This window comes from Scatophagus argus, chromosome 3, assembly GCF_020382885.2.
Source record: "Scatophagus argus isolate fScaArg1 chromosome 3, fScaArg1.pri, whole genome shotgun sequence".
Taxonomy (NCBI): domain Eukaryota; kingdom Metazoa; phylum Chordata; class Actinopteri; family Scatophagidae; genus Scatophagus; species Scatophagus argus.
Window position 1 is genome coordinate 1,753,206 of NC_058495.1, and position 19,160 is coordinate 1,772,365.

At 40.2% G+C, this 19,160-nt stretch overlaps 1 protein-coding gene across 1 annotated transcript in view; it reads right to left on the reverse strand.

The window, feature by feature from the left end:
- Positions 1-10,049: 10,049 nt before the first annotated feature.
- stab1 (stabilin 1) overlaps positions 10,050-19,160 on the reverse strand; it is a 98,205-nt gene continuing 89,094 nt past the window's right edge. Inside the window, exons 68-70 of the mRNA XM_046380501.1 lie at positions 17,761-17,910; positions 13,665-13,769; positions 10,050-11,509 (exon numbers count right to left, since the gene is read on the reverse strand). Coding sequence (XP_046236457.1) covers positions 11,441-11,509; positions 13,665-13,769; positions 17,761-17,910 — 324 coding nt within the window. The 3' untranslated portion in view covers positions 10,050-11,440. The remainder of the gene's footprint in view (positions 11,510-13,664; positions 13,770-17,760; positions 17,911-19,160) is intronic.

Sequence of the window (19,160 nt, forward strand, 5' to 3'; positions counted from 1 at the left end):
ATAAGAGCAAAAGCTAGCTATCTAGCTAATGTTAGTATTAGCACGCTGTTGTATTTATGTGACAGAAAATTATTAGTGGCCCCGTTTTCAGCGTTGTACTGGTTGCTGCTAGTTAATCCCAGTTCCAGTGCGATGTAGTAAATAAAATATTACAGAAGTAAATGTGCCAGATTGTGACCAGAATTGCTTGTGCTTTTATTTTATGAAGGCGATGCAACACAACAAAATTTGTTTCCATTCCCCAGCATATACATTTGCTCTCATTAGTGTCTGACACAGGCAGACACCACCTCCACTTTTAAGACTAAACTTAAAACCTTTCTGTTTAGTAAAGCATATAGTTAGCACCAAATAAAGTGTGTAGGGCTGGTAGGCATAGTTTCACCCACCTCATGCTATATAGCCACAGGTAGAATAGGTCTGACTAACTGTTAATCTTTAAATCTCTATCATAGCTAAGCTGCTATAGGCCTATGCTGCCGGGGGACACAAACATGATCCACCAAGCAGTTTCCCCTCCTCCTTTTCCTCTTCTATCCTCTCCCCTCATCAGATTAACATGCAGTTCATTATTTTATGTCACTAACTGTGTGTCCAGTGCTCCTCGTAGTCTTGTGTCTCTCCCTCCCTTTCTCTCTCTCTCTCTGTATCTTTCTGCAGGTATCTCTCCATCCAGATCTTCAAGTTGAACTGTAGCCGGCTCTATGACCAACCCAATGTGTATTGTTGACATCTGCCTGTCATTCCTCTATGTACCGACTATGGGCGGGGTGGTTCTCCCTACGGGCCGAAATCGAACTGATAGGATAGTGATTCTCAACATCACATAAAAAAAGAATACATGAATGTTACAGCAGTTCATTATAATTTTCATTACTATAATTTTCTTATAACTTGTGAAATGTTAAAATCATATTGAGGTGGTAGCAAAAAGTGAAACTAAACAGTTGAGATTTTGTTTTGCTTATCTTTTTAGTAATGTCATTTCTCATGTTGCAAATTGCTTTCCTGCCTGTACAACATCCATTGCACGTCTGCCCGTCCTGGGTGAGGGATCCCTCCTCTGTTGCTCACCCTGAGGTTTCTTCCATTTTTTCCTGTTCAAGGTTTTTCTGGGAGTTTTTCCTTAGTCGATGTGAGGGTCGAAGGGCAGAGGATGTTGCTGATGTTATGTTAAGCCCTTTGAGACAAACTGCTTGTAAAAATGAGCTATACAAATAAAGTTGACTTGACTTGACAGAAGGATGATGTGGGTCACCAAAGTCTGTATGAAAGACAGTTGCTGTCTTGTCCTCCACAACACCTGCCAACCTTTTCACACAACCTTTCCAAAAGATCACCTAGAATGTAGCAGTGGGGCTGTATCTTGCACAGCAGACATGGTTTAAAACAGGATATTAGTGTGAAACCAGCTATCAACCAGATATTTTGGTTCCCAGGTTTCAGGTTGAGATTATTATAATGTTAAAGTCAGCCCAGTCCAATTTGTATTATCCCCTATTTTACTCAGTCACACTATCTCAAAAACTACTGACCAGTGCTACAAAGCAGGAAGGAAGATGCTTAGTGAGGTAACTCGACGGTTGTGATGGTGGTTCACTTCTTAAGAGAACACATCACCATGGTAACTTACGTTGCACACCTGAGCTGCTCTATAAAAGCAACACCTACTGACCAGTCAGTTCTAGACAAGACAAGACAAGACAATTAACGACATAGCCCATTTTTTACAAGCAGTTTGTCTCAAAGGACTTTACATAACATCAGAGTTCTCTGGAAAATGTCATCACCATTCAAAGAAGATCCCCAAAACTGGGGGTGTTGTATACTGTACAAATTGTAAAGCCCAATGAGGCAATGTGATTCGTGATTTGGGGCTAAAATAAAATAAATAAAACTGATTTGACCTGATTGTGAAGCTTGATGCACAGATCATGAGCGGTATATTGTGTAGGTATTGTGCCCACTAGTGAGGGCTGCAAGCTATATTTCACTGTGTTATTGTATGCTGTGGGTTATGGGGCTAAAATAACCAAATATTATTTAATCCATAACCAGCAACCTCAGATGACAGCATACAAGTTTTCACTGTGTGTGACAATGTTTTAGTGGCACGTGTCATTTCATTGACATTTTGTATCTTGATACCATACTACAACTGAAGCACTAAAGCCTGAAAGATGTGAAAGTAAAGTTGTCATCGAAATTACATTTTTTTATTTGCTTCCAGTGTGTGCAGCTATAAATGTCTTGCTTTTAACCGAGATTATGTGTTAAATTTCTTCATATTTGTCTAAAATTATAGTGACTGCTTCATGTTTGTGATTGGTCTTCCCACTGTGAGGGACCAGAGTGGTCTCCCTGAATAAAGGGATCTAGGCAAGTTCGGATTCAGGTGGAAGAGGATGAAAACAGGAGGCAGCGAAGCTTCAGGTGCCAGGAAAAACTTTTTATTTTCCCACAACACAAATGCTCAACACACAGTCTGAGAGCAGACAAAACACAAGAACAAAACAGCAATATCATAGACTCACAGCAGCTCATAACAGCTCACAGCTCATTCTCTCCAAGAAAACCAGAAGCTAAATGAGGCTTCTTTAAATAGGGCTGCTGGTTGAGCCCAAATGGTTCAAACCATTATTGAGGGGGTCACCGAAAATCATAATGGTCCATACAATATTGGTGATCATAATAAATCAATACAAAAATAAAGTATGCGCCTTTTCATTTACCCACACATCATATATTCACACACCACACAATAATTTTATACAAACACTACTTAACGTGCTCATGGAAATCCTGGGTTGTGTAGAGTGTATTGTGAGTTAGAACCAAATTCTAATTAAAACATTATCTATTGATAAAATTTTGAGAACTGTTTAGCTTTTGTTGGAAGTCTGCTGAGTTATTTTTAGTTTTAACTAGATCAACATTGTGGATGTTCAAGACAGTTACAAATACCTCTGGATCCCACAGGCTAATGGAAAAAATGAGGAGGCTGCAAGGGAGTCCGCAGCAGTCAAATACCTACACACAGAGTGAGGCAGGTCCTGAAAAGTCAGATGAATGGTAAGAACAAGATCTGAACCATTAACTCCATGGCCTGCCAGTTATCAGATACCCAGTTGGTATAATAATAAATTGGTCAAAGGGGGAGATAGAGGGCACTGACATCAAGACAAAGAAGTTCCTCACAATGCATGGAAGGTCTCACTCCAAGTTCAGCGCGATGAAACTGTGCACTAAGAAGAACGAGGTACTACGTACAGGTGCAGGTTGTGCAAGGATGCCCCTGAGACAGTACAGCACCTAACAGCACGGGCGTAAGATGCACGCAGGGACAGTCTACATGGAACACCACAACCAAGTGACTGGCATAGTACAAGGAAACATCTGCACTGAGTATGAGCTGGAAGTTCCAAGGTCAGAATGGAAGACACCTTCTAAGGTGGTTGAATGAACAGGCTATACGTGCTATTGCTAATTTGCATTGTTTTGCAAGTGCAAGGCTCAAAGTGTCATGGAAAGGCAAAATGGAGAGGCTAAAAGGAGAAGGTAAATGACTAAACAAATCGAGTAGTTAACAGGAATTGTAAATTGAATGAATTCAGTTTGTGAATCCAGTTATTTTTTCTCATGTTTTAAAAGGGGGTGGCACAGTGGTGCAGTGGTTAGCACTGTCACTTCACAGCAAGGGGGTTCCAGGTTCAGTTTACCCCAAAGTCAGAATACACATTTTCCCTCTTAGCAGTAGTGCTATTTATCTGTCCATTTTGGGGTGAGCTGTTCCTTTAAGCCTTACAAGTGTTATGAACAGAGAAAGTAGCTATAGAGACCAAACCCGTTTTTGTTGTATGTTAAAACTTATATATTTTGAAATTTGAATGGACCAATCATTTATTTACACTGCTTTGCCATATACTCTGTAAAAGAGGTGGATGACATTTGCGTGTGTTTTGTAGTTTTGAATGCTTGAGTTTGGCATTTGGTCTTGCCATCTTTTTTTCTTTTTCTTTTGGGAGCCAGAAGGAACCATGTGTAAACAAGAACACTCGGGTGTATTGGTATTGATTTAGATGCCTATGATGTCTCTGCTACAGGGGAGTACAAACACACAAATTCAGGTTTATTTTATGGAAGTGTTATGATCAGTCTGATTCCCTTGTTTTACTGTGTTCTCCTGTGTTTCCCTGCTTTCTGTTTTGGTTTGTTCCTGTTTGTTCTCTGTGCCTGTGTGCAGGGAGATGGAGAGAGAAAAGGAGAGGGGAAGATGGAGAGAAAAAGGAGAGAGAGAGAGAGAGAGACAGGGAGGATAGAGAGAACAGTGCAGAGCAGGAGCAGCAGGATCCAGGCAGGGCCATGGAGAGGGTTCTGGATCCAGCAGCACTATCAGTGCAGTAGGCAGGGCCATAGTGGGCTCAGGATCTAGCAGTGGTAACAGGCCTCAGGAGGGCAGGGTAGGAGATTCTGGATCCAGCAACATGCTCCGGATCTTAAATTCTACTCTAAATTTTACTGGAAGCCAATGTAGAGAGGCCAGCACAGGTGAAATGTGGTCACGCCTCTTGGTTTTAGTCAGGACACGAGCTGCAGAGTTCTGAATGAGCTGCAGAGTCCTGAGGGACTTTTTAGGGCATCCTGACAAAAGAGAGTTACAGTAATCCAGCCTAGAGATAACAAAAGCATGAATGAGCTTCTCAGCAGCATCTAAGGAAAGGACATGTCTGATTTTTGCAATGTTATGAAGGTGGAAGTATGCAGTCGTCGAGATTTGCTTTATGTGAGTGTTGAAAGACAAGTCCTGATCAAAGCTAACACCCAGGTTCTTTACAATGGTGCTAGAGGCAGGAGCTAGTCCATTATGAAAGGCTATATCATTAACTAAAGATTGTCTAAGGTGTTTTGGACCAACTAGTAGAACCTCAGTTTTGTCTGAGTTCAACAGAAGAAAATTGTGGGTCATCCAGGACTTTATATCTGCAACACAGGATTGCAGTTGTGTTAGCTGATTGCTTTCATCTGGCTTCATTGATAAATACAGTTGGATGTCGTCAGCATAACAGTGAAAATTTATAGAGTGCTTTATGATCACATTGCCTAGTGGGAGCATATAGATTGTGAATAGGATCAGGCCAAGCACAGAACCTTGTGAAACACCATGGCTAACCTTAGTGTGCATGGACGAATTGTGATTTACATGTACAAAGTGATGTCTGTCTGATAGATAGGACTGACCACAGACCAACTCTCTGACACTCTGCTCATTTAGTTATGAACCACAGTATTATCCTCTGTGTGGAATAAACTGTTTAACTTGGTGGTGATCTACTTAACTGGGCCCTTTAATTAGTTGCTGCTAAGCTTAACATGAAGAGGGTGAGAACAGAGAGGAATTGATCCAGAGGGAGGGAATTCTTTATTATTTTGTTACTGTGATTTCAGTTGAGTTATACACCGATCAGCTTGAATTTCCCTCGGGATCAAGAGTCATTTTGTGATGGCTGGGTCAGAGCATATCCAAAATTACAAATCTTGGAATTTCGTGGGATGTTTCCAGTCTTCAGTGGTCCAGACCCCAACAGTGTGCCGAGGAAGGAAAACCAGTAATGAGCAGCGAAGGCTGCAATGGAAGAAGGTGGACTGGTCTGACCAGTCACACTTTGTTTTCCATTGTGTGGATGGTCGGGTGACTGTGGGTTGCTTACCTGTGGATGACATGGTACCAGGATGCACTATGGGAAGAAAACAAGGTGCCGGAGGCAGTGCTTTGGGCAATATTCTGCTAGAAAACCTTGGGTCCTGCAGTTCATGTGGACGCTACTTTGGTACGTACCACCTACCTAAACATTGTTGCTGACCAAGTACACCCCTTCATGGAAATGCACCCTGCATTGGTTGCACCCGTTCATGGTTTGAGGAACACAACAAGTTTGAGGTGTTGAGTTGGCCTCCAAATTCTCCGGATCTCAATCCAATTGAGCATCTGTGGGATGTGCTGGAAGAAAACAAGTCTGAACTATGGAGGCTCCACCTTGCAACTTATAGGATCTGCTACTGACCGCTTGGTGCAAGATACCACAGCATTTCTTCAGAAGCCTGGTGGAGTCCATGCCTAGTCAAGCCTGTTTTGGCAGCAAAAGGGATATTTGGCAGGTCATCATAATCTTATGACTGATCTGCATAATTTTGAGCACACTTTTTGTTTGTTCTTTAAGTACCCAATTTAAGTTAGGCATGTAACCGTGACGCACAAGCATGCATGTGCATGCTTAATATACACACATAGAAAAAAGCATAACTCAGTATGTTATTAGTTCAAAAAAGACAGATTTTTTTTTGTCATAGTACTTTTAGAGTAGTGAGAGCAGAAAGCGCAACTTATTGTTCAACAAACAACTAAACTTAGCCTTATCTGTTTGCTTGCTTATTGAACTCACTACTTCATAGCTAATCAAAAATTTGAAGTTGAAAAAGTTTCAACTTTATGCAATTGTACAAGCAATTAACAACCAATCATCTTCCCAGCTATCTTTGTCAATGTCTCCATGTCACGCTGATGGACACAAATTTAATCTACATCCATCTTAAGACTTCCTACAGGCATGAGGGCCGGTTCCAAGGCAACAGAACCACCCTTTCTCTTATTATATATTACAGATATTACTGTACAATAATGAATTTCCCTTGGGATCAATAAAGTATCTATCTATCTATCTATCTATTTGTATCTAGACCATGGCTGATAAGATCCGATCATGATGCAAATATAGGTGCCTGTGTCAACATTTCAAAAAGTCACTGTTTCTGTCCATCCAGACTAAAACATAACAGTCATGTTTTCAAACTCAAATGTAGTCAACAATGTTTCCAGTGTCTCTCTTTCAGGGGAGCTAAAATGCCTGAGTAAATAAAATGTACTAGTGTGGATGTAGCTTAAGAGGTTGCATGGAGTGCGAGGACCCACAGGAGTAAAGACTCTCATTTTAATTCCCAATAAGAACAGAGGTGTTTTCTCCTCCATTCATACTGATACTCATACTCATGTAAAAAAACAATAAAGGATACGCTGATTGTTGTGGTTCTGCAAATGGAGGATGGTGGGTTCAGCTCTCCATGAACAAGTGCAGTTTCGTATTAATGTTAGCTGCAGCAGTGAACCTTGATCCAGAGGGAGGGAATTCTTGCAGGATTCTTTGAGTTTTGAAAAATGTAGGCACAATTGCAAGGGTGATGCAGTCTTGTTCTTTCACTTTGGCACCGACTGATTTAATGTCAATCAGTAGTCTGTAGTACACGGTACAATGTGATTCAGTCAGTACCCTGAACCTAGAGAGGACAGCTGTTCAATCAAAACACACTTGCAACCTTCAAACTTATGAGAAACAAGAAAAAGATCAACTGAGCTCTTTCTTCCTCTCCCTCTTCTTCTGCACACATTCATGTCTCATTAATGCATGTTACTAACTCAACTTCTTCCTTGGAGTCCTTGTGCTTTCTCGTCTTGCACGTTCGTGGTCGGACCTCCTGCTGAGGTCCTGCTTGAAACCTACTGTGATTACTACTGTTTAGTCATAATCTATTTTGATTCTATTACTACTCTGTACAGGTGCTACGATTATTATTGTTACTACTATTGTTATAATAACCATAGTACCTTCTATATACTTCATCATTATCATTATCTACAGTTCCAACACTTCTGGTATTATTGCTGTTCCTACACATCTCTGTTTGTGTGTTCTTTCTCCCCCCAACCGGTCAAGGCAGATGGCTGCCCATCTTGAGCCGGGGTCTGCTCCGAGGTTTCAACCTTCTAAAAGGTAGTTTTTCCTCGCCACTGTCGTGTGTTTGTGTTGTGTTTGCTCAAGGGGGAATGATGGGATCTCTATATTACAAAATTTAATTAAAGTTTGGTCTAGACCTGCTTAACATGAGATAACTGTTGTCGTGAATTGGTGTTGTGCTTTGGACTTTTGAGTTGGATTTAACCGTAGGTTCTTGGTGGTACTGACTCAAGTGACTCAAAGGACTCAAGTAACTTGGATCAGTATATTGAGTGATCCAGAAGGACTCAAGTCTGTATGTGGAACTGTATTTGCCATAACTGTTCTCCTGCAATTTATTAGTAAGAAAAGCTTTCTTTTCTGGAAAATATTGGTGTCATACTTTTACATGTCTGAGCATACCCAGACATGTTTTACAGGTGTGAAATTCCCTGGCCCTCATGATTCTTGGACATGCCTGGGCTTGCTTCAGACCTCAGACACCAGTATTTTCTGGAAGGTCTAGGCTATATTTGGTACTATAAAGTATATTTCTTGAGAACTTACCTCACCAGCAGCCAGCCAGCAGTAGTAGAGGTCTCTGCTCTTTACTGCCCCCTCCCCCACTGTGTTCCTTCTCAGACAGAAACATTTCCAAGCTGCTCTGGTCTGCAGCAGGAGCTATTGCTCAGCTTTTTGTGTTGGAGGAAGGGAGCCTAATAAGCAGTCGAGCAGCCATAATGATAACCTCCACAGCTGCTTGATCTCCATTTTGAAAAGGTTACCTTGTCACAGATATTCTAATCTGATTGGTTTGAATTTAAAACTACACTTTATGTACAATGTGTGCAGAGCTTTCTACTGCACTGTAAGGAATAAACTGTCTGAGACTTGTTTATTGTCTTGAATGTCGGCAGCAGAGGTGCAAAGCTATTTAAAGTGAAGGTCTACAGAGAGAGAAAACATTTGAGGATTTAACAGTACTAATAACAATCTTTTTTTCTGCCTGGATACTCAAACAGACAAGCCAAGGAGAGGTAGAAAAAGTAAATAAACTGACTCAATCTATCTTAAGCAACATGGTTGCTTTAGAACAAAAAATCTGAGTGTAAACCTGAGAATAAAGAAAACCTGCTGGCTGTGTAAACAAAACATATTTCTTGTGTTTAGACAGATGTGGATACGGCCAACATGATATACAGACACATCAGGAAGCAGATTTTTGTGGTTCTGATATAAACAAAATGGGTAAATATTCAGGTCTGGCAGCAATTGAATTAATGAAGGAAAAGCTGAAAATAACTGCATATTTTGTTTTGTTTTTTAAAATTGAAATACCATTGGCTTTCTCAGCTCTTATCATCAGAAAACAGTTTGTAATTTCCAAATGTTTCAGTTTTATTGAGAAAAACACTGAGCCCTGAAAATATTGCCAACTTCTGTGGTAAAGTGATGATGAACTTCAATGGCAGGAATGAAACTAATGGATACTTTTAAAGTCAGTTAATCTTTTGATTACTAACCATGCTGGAAATGTGACTCCAGGTATGGCAGAGACTGTGTGGTCCTTCACTTCTGTCCAAACTGAAATATCTCAACAACTACTATATGGATTGCAATGAAATTTTGTTAAGATGTCCGTGGTCTCCACTGGATGGAACCTCATGACTTTGATGATCCTCTGACTTCTCATCTAGTGCCACCACTTCATGGGTGTTTTTTGTGTTTAAAAAACTATTGAAAGGATTTCCGTGAAATATGATTATCACTACCCCCCTCAAAATAAACGGTAGCTTTTATTGCAGTTCCACCATGAGGTCAAATTTGATTCAATCCACTACTTTTGTTTGAAACTAGATACCAAAGCTAATTCCTTTCAGCTTAAGCTGTACTTTGTTTTTAATGCTCATTAGCAAAATAGTGATTTTTAACACAACACTTTTTCATTGTGAACGGGTTAGCTTTTAGTCTCTTTTAGTGTCACATAGACACTAGCATGATTGGAGACTTTACATTTATGTTCAGACAGCGATGGGTGTATTGCTGTGGGCAAGGGTATGCACAGTTGAAGTTGGTGCAATTTGAACAAGCAACATATTCACTAAATGTTCAAAAAAAACTTTGAATAATCAAGCAAACAGCGCTTTGTACAGCAGTGTGGGCTTCAGGGCTCAACTCGTTGAGTGAATTATATAAGAGACAAGAGGGACAAGTCAGGAAAATAAATGAGTCAAAGAAAATTTCACATGACACAGACAGAGAAAACAAAGCTATACTGTAGTCGACAGTTGGCCCCCCAGTTTACTTTGGACAGCAGAAATACTGTTGTAGGAAGCTAAGCAAAAAATGTACAGCTGTGAATCAGAGCATAAGCAAATGCCATTTTAGTCACCTAAAAGAAAAAATCAGTAGCAGTTTAAATGTACAATTTATCAATGTCTCTGAAGTGACCACATTCCAATTATCTAAATGTTTTTAATCATTGTCCCAAAACCAAGAATTTTGTTAGTACAGATTTCAGCTCAGTGTCACTACAGAAAATTAACCAATGGGCTGCTGCCCCTAGTTGTAGCTACTATTTTCATTGCTGTCGACCAACCTGCAAAGGTGTGTCGGTCCACAGAAAATTGCCCAGTATGCCAGACTGCCACTCCACCACTTTTATGGATTTAAGAAACAGGATATAACATGTTAATTAGTGAACATTAGACGTGCTGGTGGATGGATTTTGTAAATGTTTCCTCGCTGCCTGTCTTCTATCTAAAGATAATCAGTTGCTGGATGTAGCTGTATTGAACTGTTCCTTGGACACCTGCAGAATTAGCACTTGTTTATTTCACGGTTTCTGATTTTAGGATTAAAGGCTATGTTTTGTGGAACTTAATGCCAGGTATCATGAGTGTCAGACAAGCATGCAGTGATTTGCTCCACACTGCCTCCACTGTCAGTCAACTGTTTTCTGACAAACTCAGCATGCCCACAGAGCCTTTCTGCTGACACAGAACACCATCAATGATTAATGACAAAGCAGCAGCAGATTGGCAGAGGGATCAAGTTTGATGTCTTCTCAGAGGTTACGATTTTAAATGATGGTGGACATTTTGGCTTGAGGAAAATGCAGCTGCTCAAGTGTGGCACTATTTTGCTTTCCTGTATGTGCAAGTTAAATGATAATGCTGACAGTCCTTCTATCCTGTTTGTTTCCATTGAAGATTAAAAGCTTAAAAGAAGATCACAAAGATATAGTTACATTTTTAAACATTCAGTTGCATACCAGAACAGGTGGTTGTTATTTGAAGCAAATTTCACTGAAACAGGTGCAAATTTGTTGGGAACTGTTGTCAGTGGTGGATTGATCCACATGTGGCACTCTAAGTGAATAATTCTAGCAGCATCACAATGTGCGGAATTGAGTCATAATAAAGTACACTGTGTGTATTTTTGCTTCTTGGAACTTCCAGAAAGACTTTCACATTGCACAAAATCATCTGATTCTTTGCTATAAAAAATACTGCTTTGATTCTCCTCCTAGAGACCGTCTGTGTTCGGTAAAAAGACAACTTTTATTTCTTATTTGGATAGTGATAAACTGAGTAAAAGTTGAGCCATGATAAAACCAATGAGTAACTGTAACAGGTAAAAACATAGCTTCAGTTTTACTGGTTCAGCTTGTTCTACTGATCCAGTTCCAGCATATTCGGAGATTCCTCAGGTTCTGTTGGCTCCAACCCCTGACTAGCATCCTGTAGAGAAGAGAGAAAATAGTCAAACGACAGGAAAAATGATGTTTTTGGCCTCTCTTACCTGTTAAGGTAAGCAGCAGATGCTTGTAAACCTTGTTTCAACTGATTTCTCCATTGAACTAGTAACAGCAGCACGCCCAGACTCCTTTAAGTATCGCACAGTTTTGAGAGTTAAAAGTGGAGAACCCGAATAAACTTTGCAAAACAACTGCAGCAAATTCTAAATCCTTTGTGCCTTTTTGTAAATTCATCATTTAATGCAACACTTTAGGTTGCTTCCTTCCTTGTAAAAAGTGTCAATTTCTCTGTACATCACAGTAACAGACTTAGCTCTGTGTCTAAAGTGTGTCTTACCTGCCAACATTTAGCATACTGTTTCAACTAATTTCACCAGTTACACTAAATTAATTAATAAATAAAGTCATAGACTACTTGTTGCCCATTGGCAAAGTCCCTAGTCTCCCATACTCTCTCAGCATTAGTAGTTGTTTCATGAGGAGAAGCTGTATAAACTCCGTGAAACACTGTCTATCACAAACTTAAAAAAAAAACAAAAATTATTTGGGCCTTCTTGTAAATATTTAGTAAATATTAAATATTTTGTTATATTAAGTTATTTCTTTCTTTATGAGAAAAATGTTTGTTCAAGTGATATAAACAATAAACAAACAAAAAAAAAGGCCAGTCATTCTTATCTTCACTTTTCTGGCTTCCTATTTATGTCAGATCAGACTTTAGGTACTACTGATGACTGACAAAATTTAAATGGGCTCCTTCCTTTGTACCTACCTGACCTCATTAAACCTGTCCCTTGTCTCGCTTTGTACATTACAATCTTAGAATACACAGCCCCTGTTTGTTCCCAGAGTTAAAAAGAAGTCAGCTGGCTGCAGGGTCTTTTCCTCTCATGTTTCTTTTCCTCTGGAATCCCCCCTCTGACATCACACAATGGTGGTCATATATGGTCATATATGGTTTCTTCTATTGTCTCTCTGTTAAGATTTTTTTGTTTGTTTTTTTTTGGCGTAGTTTTTCCTCAGTCAGTCTGTGCAGAATGTCAAGCCCAATGTTGCATTGTGACTTGCAGTTTTGGACTATATAAATAAAATTTACTTGATATGACTACTAAGGAGTCTTAAGGAGTCTCAAGTCCAGGCCGTTTGCTGCATGTCAGCCCCTCTCTCCCACCACAAAACGGTGTTCAAGGATTTTAAAAGGGAGGAGAATACAAAGACAACATAAAAAAGACAGCATCAAGTGCAGAATTAAAGAGAAGTGTGATTTCAGTCTTCTGATTCAAAGTGCACAAAGTGGTCTGGATTTTATGTCTCTTCACTTCTGACCTTGTAGTTTCGTAGAGAGACTATGACCTGTACCTAACCTTGATAATGTGCATCCAAAGAATGTGATGCGGTTAAAATCCAAAGTCATTGTTTTGTGTAAAAATGTTCCCAAAGTGGGGTCTGGGGACCCTCAGAGGTCAGAGATATCCAGGGGGTCAGCAGCAAAAAAAAGATTAATTTATCTTCTGTCAATATGTAACACAATGGCAGAATGTCATGACTGTTTTGGTCATGTGTTTCATACACTTTCTGTAATAAGACATCTAAAAATTCTTATCAGATTGGGGTCCATGATCTAATTTGTGTCAGTGCAAACCTATATTCCAAAGTTTATCTGAAGCTAACATGAGGCTTCAGCAGTATACTTTGGGAAAAGTGTATACCTACAGTTACAGTCTACAGTTATAGTCTAGTAGACCAAAATTTCCTTTTTGTATTTTCCTGAACTGTGCTTCCTTGTTTATTTTGACTGGTGAAAGCAACATCAGTGGTCATTCACTGGTTTCCTATTCCTATTCCTGTTCACACATTCCATAGTTGTACAATCCTGCCTTTTAGAATTATAAACTGCTGTGTACTGTCACTCTTAATTGACTTCCTGAATAATTAGTATAATAATTTATTAATAATAATAATAGTATAATTTCTCAGCAATACCTGAAAGAACACACTCCCACCAACTCTGGTCCCTTATGTTTAACATTGCACTGCTTTCAGTCTGAATGCCTGCATAAACAGGATCTTCAGCCATTTAGTTAAAGAAACAGCGAGCAGCAGATACTCTGCTGATGTAAATGTTCAGTCAGACTCACCCCAAATGGCTCTGTGAATGCTCTGGAGCCACTGTACAGAGGGTTTGGGATGGAGACCAGGGTGGGCTTCATACTGCCGCCTGCTGAACTGTCCTCATCTTCATTCTGTCACAGAGGAAACAACAGAACAACTGTCAATTGTTAGCAGGGTGATCTTAAACTACCAGCAGCTGAATCACTGATGTTTAATTCAATTCAATTTATTTATATAGCGCCAATTCACAACAAAAATTAACTCATGACACTTTCCAATTAGAGCAGGACTAGACAATACTCTTTAATTAAATTTTGTAAAACAGAGCCCAACATGAGCAAGCACTTGGCGTCAGTGGTGAGGGAAAAACTGCCTTTTAGAAGGCAGAAACCTCAGAACAGATCCCGGCTCTAGGTGGGCAACCATCTGCCTTGACTGGCGTAGCAACAACAATAATACCAGTATTGGAACTGTAGATAATGATAATGATGAAGTATACCAAAGGTAAGAGGAGGTCCAACCACGATCCATGGGAACCTGCGAGACGAGAAAGGACAAGGACTCCGGGAAAGAAGTCGAGTTAGTAACATGCATGAATGGGACACACATTTAGTGCAGAAGGAGAGGGAGAAGGAGAGAGCTCAGTGCGTCTTGGGAGATCCCCCCTCAGTCTAAGCCTATAGCAGCATAACTAGGGGCCAGCCTAGGCCAGACCTAACCATAAGCTTTATCAAAAAGGAAAGTTTTAAGTCTACTCTTAAATGTAAAGAGGGTGTCCCCCTCCCAGACCAAAACCGGAAGTTGGTTCCACAGTATAGGAGCTTGATAACTAAAGGTTGTGGTTGCTGATCTACTTTTGAAGACTCTAGGAACCACAAGTAACCCTGCATCTTGGGAACGTAAAGCTCTGGTGGGATAATAGGGTACCATCAACTCTTTAAGATATGATGGTGCCTGGCTGTTCAGGGCTTTATATGTAAGGAGAAGAATTTTAAACTCTAAATTGCAAGTCAATCAGGTTTTTCTGACTTTAAGACATGGCTGACGTTTTTGGCTAGCTGATTTGTTTCATCTGGTTTATTGTTACAACAGTATAATTGTGTGTCATCTGCGTAACAGTGAAAATGTGTGGAATGTTTCCTAATATTATCACCAATGGGGGAGCATATAAAGGGTGAATAGTACTGGCCCAAGCACAGAACCTTTTGTCGACATATTGACAAGACAAGACAAGAGAACTTTATTTGTATAGCCCATTTTACAAGCAGTTCGTCTCAAAGGACTTTACTTAACATCATAGCAACATCCTTTGCCCTTAGACCCTCACATCGACTAAGGAAAAACTCCCAGAAAAACCTTTAACAGAGAAATAATGGGAGAAACCTCAGGGTGAGCAACAGAGGAGGGATCCCTCACCCAGGACAGGCAGACGTGCAATGGATGTTGTACATATATAAATAAATATATGAAATTCTCAGGCTTATGTTTGTTTTCTGAATGACTGAAAAGACTGAAAATTGCCAAGTCACTAGCTGGTTTAAGGAAAACAGTCTTTAATTCTACATGTTTTTGAGAATCCTTGTGTTCAGTGCGGTGGAGTAAAGCTAATACATTGGTAACAATGGAGGGTTCTGACCTGAGGTGCAGGAAAGATTGGATGGTGACATGACATCACTGGACGCTCATCTCTGACTAACATCGCTAATGGAAGATCACTGAATGGAATATTTTGCAAGTGATTGTGGCTCTGCTATGTGAAAGAAGTCAGTACCCATTAAGCAGTGATTTGTTGATATGTAGACCAGTATTTAACTGTGTTTATTTGTTTTACCTTTGTTTAACCGTATAAGTCTCTGACATCAGAAACTTCATTTGCAAGTGAGATCTGGCCAAAATGGCAGCATAGAGACAATGGATAAAGGAATCCAACATCAGCCAAACAGCCAATACTAGAAGGCACAAACAAGCTAAGTAGTAAGTAATCAAATACAGAATTTACAAGGATTTTTCTAAGTTTGGTTAGAGTTATCAGTTTCCTCAATCAGTGCATTTACATGCACTTAGGCAGGCAAGTTACAGTCTCATTTACAGTTATGTAAATGACAAACTGGTTTCTGTTGGGTAAATGAAAGGTGAGGCAATTGTACAGAGGGCTGCATCTTTGCAATAAAAATAATTCGATTCAAAATCAAACTAAAACTGAAACTAACACAATTGACTCTGGAAGCCCAAACAAGTAACTTTCCAGTTTTGTGTAAAATCTCTTCTCCCCTGTGAAAAAGTCTTGAATCATGAGTACAGTTAAAATAAGAAAGCTCTGCTTAAAAAATAAGCTCAGTGCTAAAAAAGAAATCTGATTACTGAGCTGCTGCATATTTACAGTGACCAGGTTAATACAAACTTTAAACTTGGTGTTTTCTTGGTGAGCTGCTCTGTGGTGTTTTCAGTCCTGACTACAACTCATAGTACCTTATTGTCCAACTAGAATTCTACACTCCCAGGATGCAGGGTTACTTGTGGTTATTAGAGTCAGCAAAAGTAGATCGGGAACCAGAGCCTTTAGTTATCAAGTGACAGTGCGAAGGGAGCATAGCTCAAAACAACGGCCCGTGGTTCACCACTATCCCCTTCACGTCTCCAAAGGGTATTCCCCAATCAGCGACACACCTGCTGAGAATCAAACACTGGTCATTGGCGACTTGGTTCTACGAAACGTTAGTTAGTTATAGACTCCAACGACCATAGTTAGGTGCCTCCCTGGGGCCAGAGCGGGCGACATTGAAACTAATCTGCAGCGTCTGCCAAAGCGTAAATCTAAATTCAGTAAGATTGTAATTCATGTTGGCGCTAACGATACCCGACTACGACAATCAGAGATTACTAAAGTTAATGTTGAGTCGGTGTGTAATTATGCTCAGACAATGGTCTGAGACAACACCATAGTTTTCTCTGGCCCCCTGCCCAATCTGGCTAGGGATGACATGTTTAGCTGCATGTGGTCGTTCCATCACTGGATGTCTAGGTGGTGTTCAGCAAACAATATTGCCTTTATAGACAACTGGAAAACTTTCTGGGAAAAGCCTGGTCTGGTTAGGAGATATGGCATCCATCCTACTTTGGATGGTGCAGCTCTCTTGTCTATGAACACAGAAAATTCTGTACATCACCCAAAGCCATGACAACCATCCAGATTCCAGACTAGGATGCAGAGCAGAGCTACATGCCCCTCTGCAGGCTCCTTTCTACTGTCACCACCCCAACCCTCTTCGCACCCCATAGAAACTGTACGTCTGCCCATCCTGGAGAGGGATCCCTCCTCTGTTGATCACCCTGAGGTTTCTCCCATTTTTTCCTTGTTGGTTTTTTCTGGGAGTTTTCCTTTGAGACAAACTGCTTGTAAAAATGGGCTATACAAATAAAGTTGTCTTGTCTTGTCTTCTTATGGAATCATCTTCCGGTTTCAGTCCGGGAGACAGACACCCTCTACGTTTAAGAGTAGACTTAAAACTTTCCTTTTTGATAGAGCTTATACTTACCTATGGCCTAACCTAGCCCCTAATTATGCTGCTATAGGCTAAGACTGCTGGGGATCTCCCATGATTCACTAGGCTTCTCTCTTCTACTCTAACTCTCCTTCCACACATGTTCCATCGATGCATGTCACTAACTTAACTTCTTTCCGGAGTCTTTGTGCTTTCTCTCAGGTTCCCATGGATGGTGTCTGGACCTCCTGCTGTGGTCCTGCTCAACATTGATGACTGTTATTACCACCTGTTATATTTCTACATTATTATTATTACTACTACAATTACTAATATTACTACTACTATCAAAATTATTATTGTTAATACTGTCATTCCAGTACGCTGTTGTTATCACTGTGGGTTGGCTCTTGTCCACACTCTTTCTCTCTCTCTCTCTCTCTCTCTCTGTTCTAATTGGAAAGTGTCATGAGATAACTTTTGCTGTGAATTGGCCCTATATAAATAAACTGCACTGAATTGAACTGGATTGTTATGATGAAGTTATGATTATGATAAGTCTCCTGAAAATGAATGTAAGTCTATAATTTCTCCAAAAGAAGCCTAAATACATTTGTGAGTGTGTGTATGTGAGTCTCACTCTGAAGTAGTGGAAGCGGAAAGCATCAGTCTTGTGTCTGAAGACGTAGTAGCCCAGTGTAGCCAAGACACAAACCAGCAACAGTGACACCAAGATGGCTGACACTGTGCCACTCGAAGGGGCGTGGCCACGGGAAGCATGATGAGGAATCTGAAGATGACAGGTATGACAAACACACAAGAATAACTACATATATCCAGACATCACATTCAACTTTGAAACCCTTATCAGCACTGAAACAAACACAGTCTCACGGATACACACACTCTTGCTCTATCCATTTCTAATTACAATGGGAAGCACATTTTTCCGCACTGTTGCCATGGAAACATGACTCTGTGCCACTTCTTCAGCACCTGTTTTATTTTTCAAGATTCAAAGAAGTGTATTGTCATATAAACAGTAGCAACACTGGGTCGACTGAGCAATGAAATACTGACAAGGAAGGCATGCAACTCCAAGTGGACATAAAATGAATAAATAAACACCTAAATAAATAAGTCAAATAGAAAAAAAGGAAGAATTATATACATTATCTATATATAAATAATTGCAGGAAACTGTATGTAGCCTACATGCAAACAATACGTGGACTAGAGGTTGGAGAAGCGGCTTGTGATCGGAGGGTCGCCGGTTCGATGGATGTTCAGACTAGCCTGACCACAACTTCATTGTCCATTTTAAATTGTATTTTATTGTCTCTTATTGTTGTTAATATTGTCTGTTTTTATGTTTAATGATATAAGATGACATTCAGTGTCTAGAAGGGTGCCCATAAATAAAATGCATTATTATTATTATTATTATTATTGTTGTTGTTGTTGTTGTGGTTGTTGTTATCTTAACAGGTGACCCTCTCCACTTCTGACCCCCAGATGTAAATGGGAGGTCAGAAATGGACCCTTACACTTCCTGAAGTCAATAACCATCTCCTTGGTTTTGCAGACATTGAAAGAGATGTTATCGTCCTGACAACATGTTTGCGGGGCACGAACCTCCTTCCTGTTAGCTGTCTTATCGTTGTTTAAGGTGAGACCTAGGACTGTAGTGTCATCTGCATACTTCAGGATGGCATTAGATCTGTGCTTGGACACACATTTGTAAGTCATAAGGGCTTAGAGGAGAGGTCTGAGAACACAGCCATGTGGGGCACCTGTGCTGAGCATCGGTGTGGAGCAGGAGACGATACTCATCTTAACCACCTGGGGTCTGTCTGTCAGAAAGCTCAGAATCCAGTTACAGTCAGATGAGTTTAGTCACAGGAGTTTTTGGATGAGCTTCATACACACAATGGAAGCACAAAGACTCTCAGTCATCATTACTCTATTTATATCCAGTGAGGCGTCCCAGAAAAGTATCAGTGCTTGTGAATTCTCTTATTACACCATCAGACAGATGCT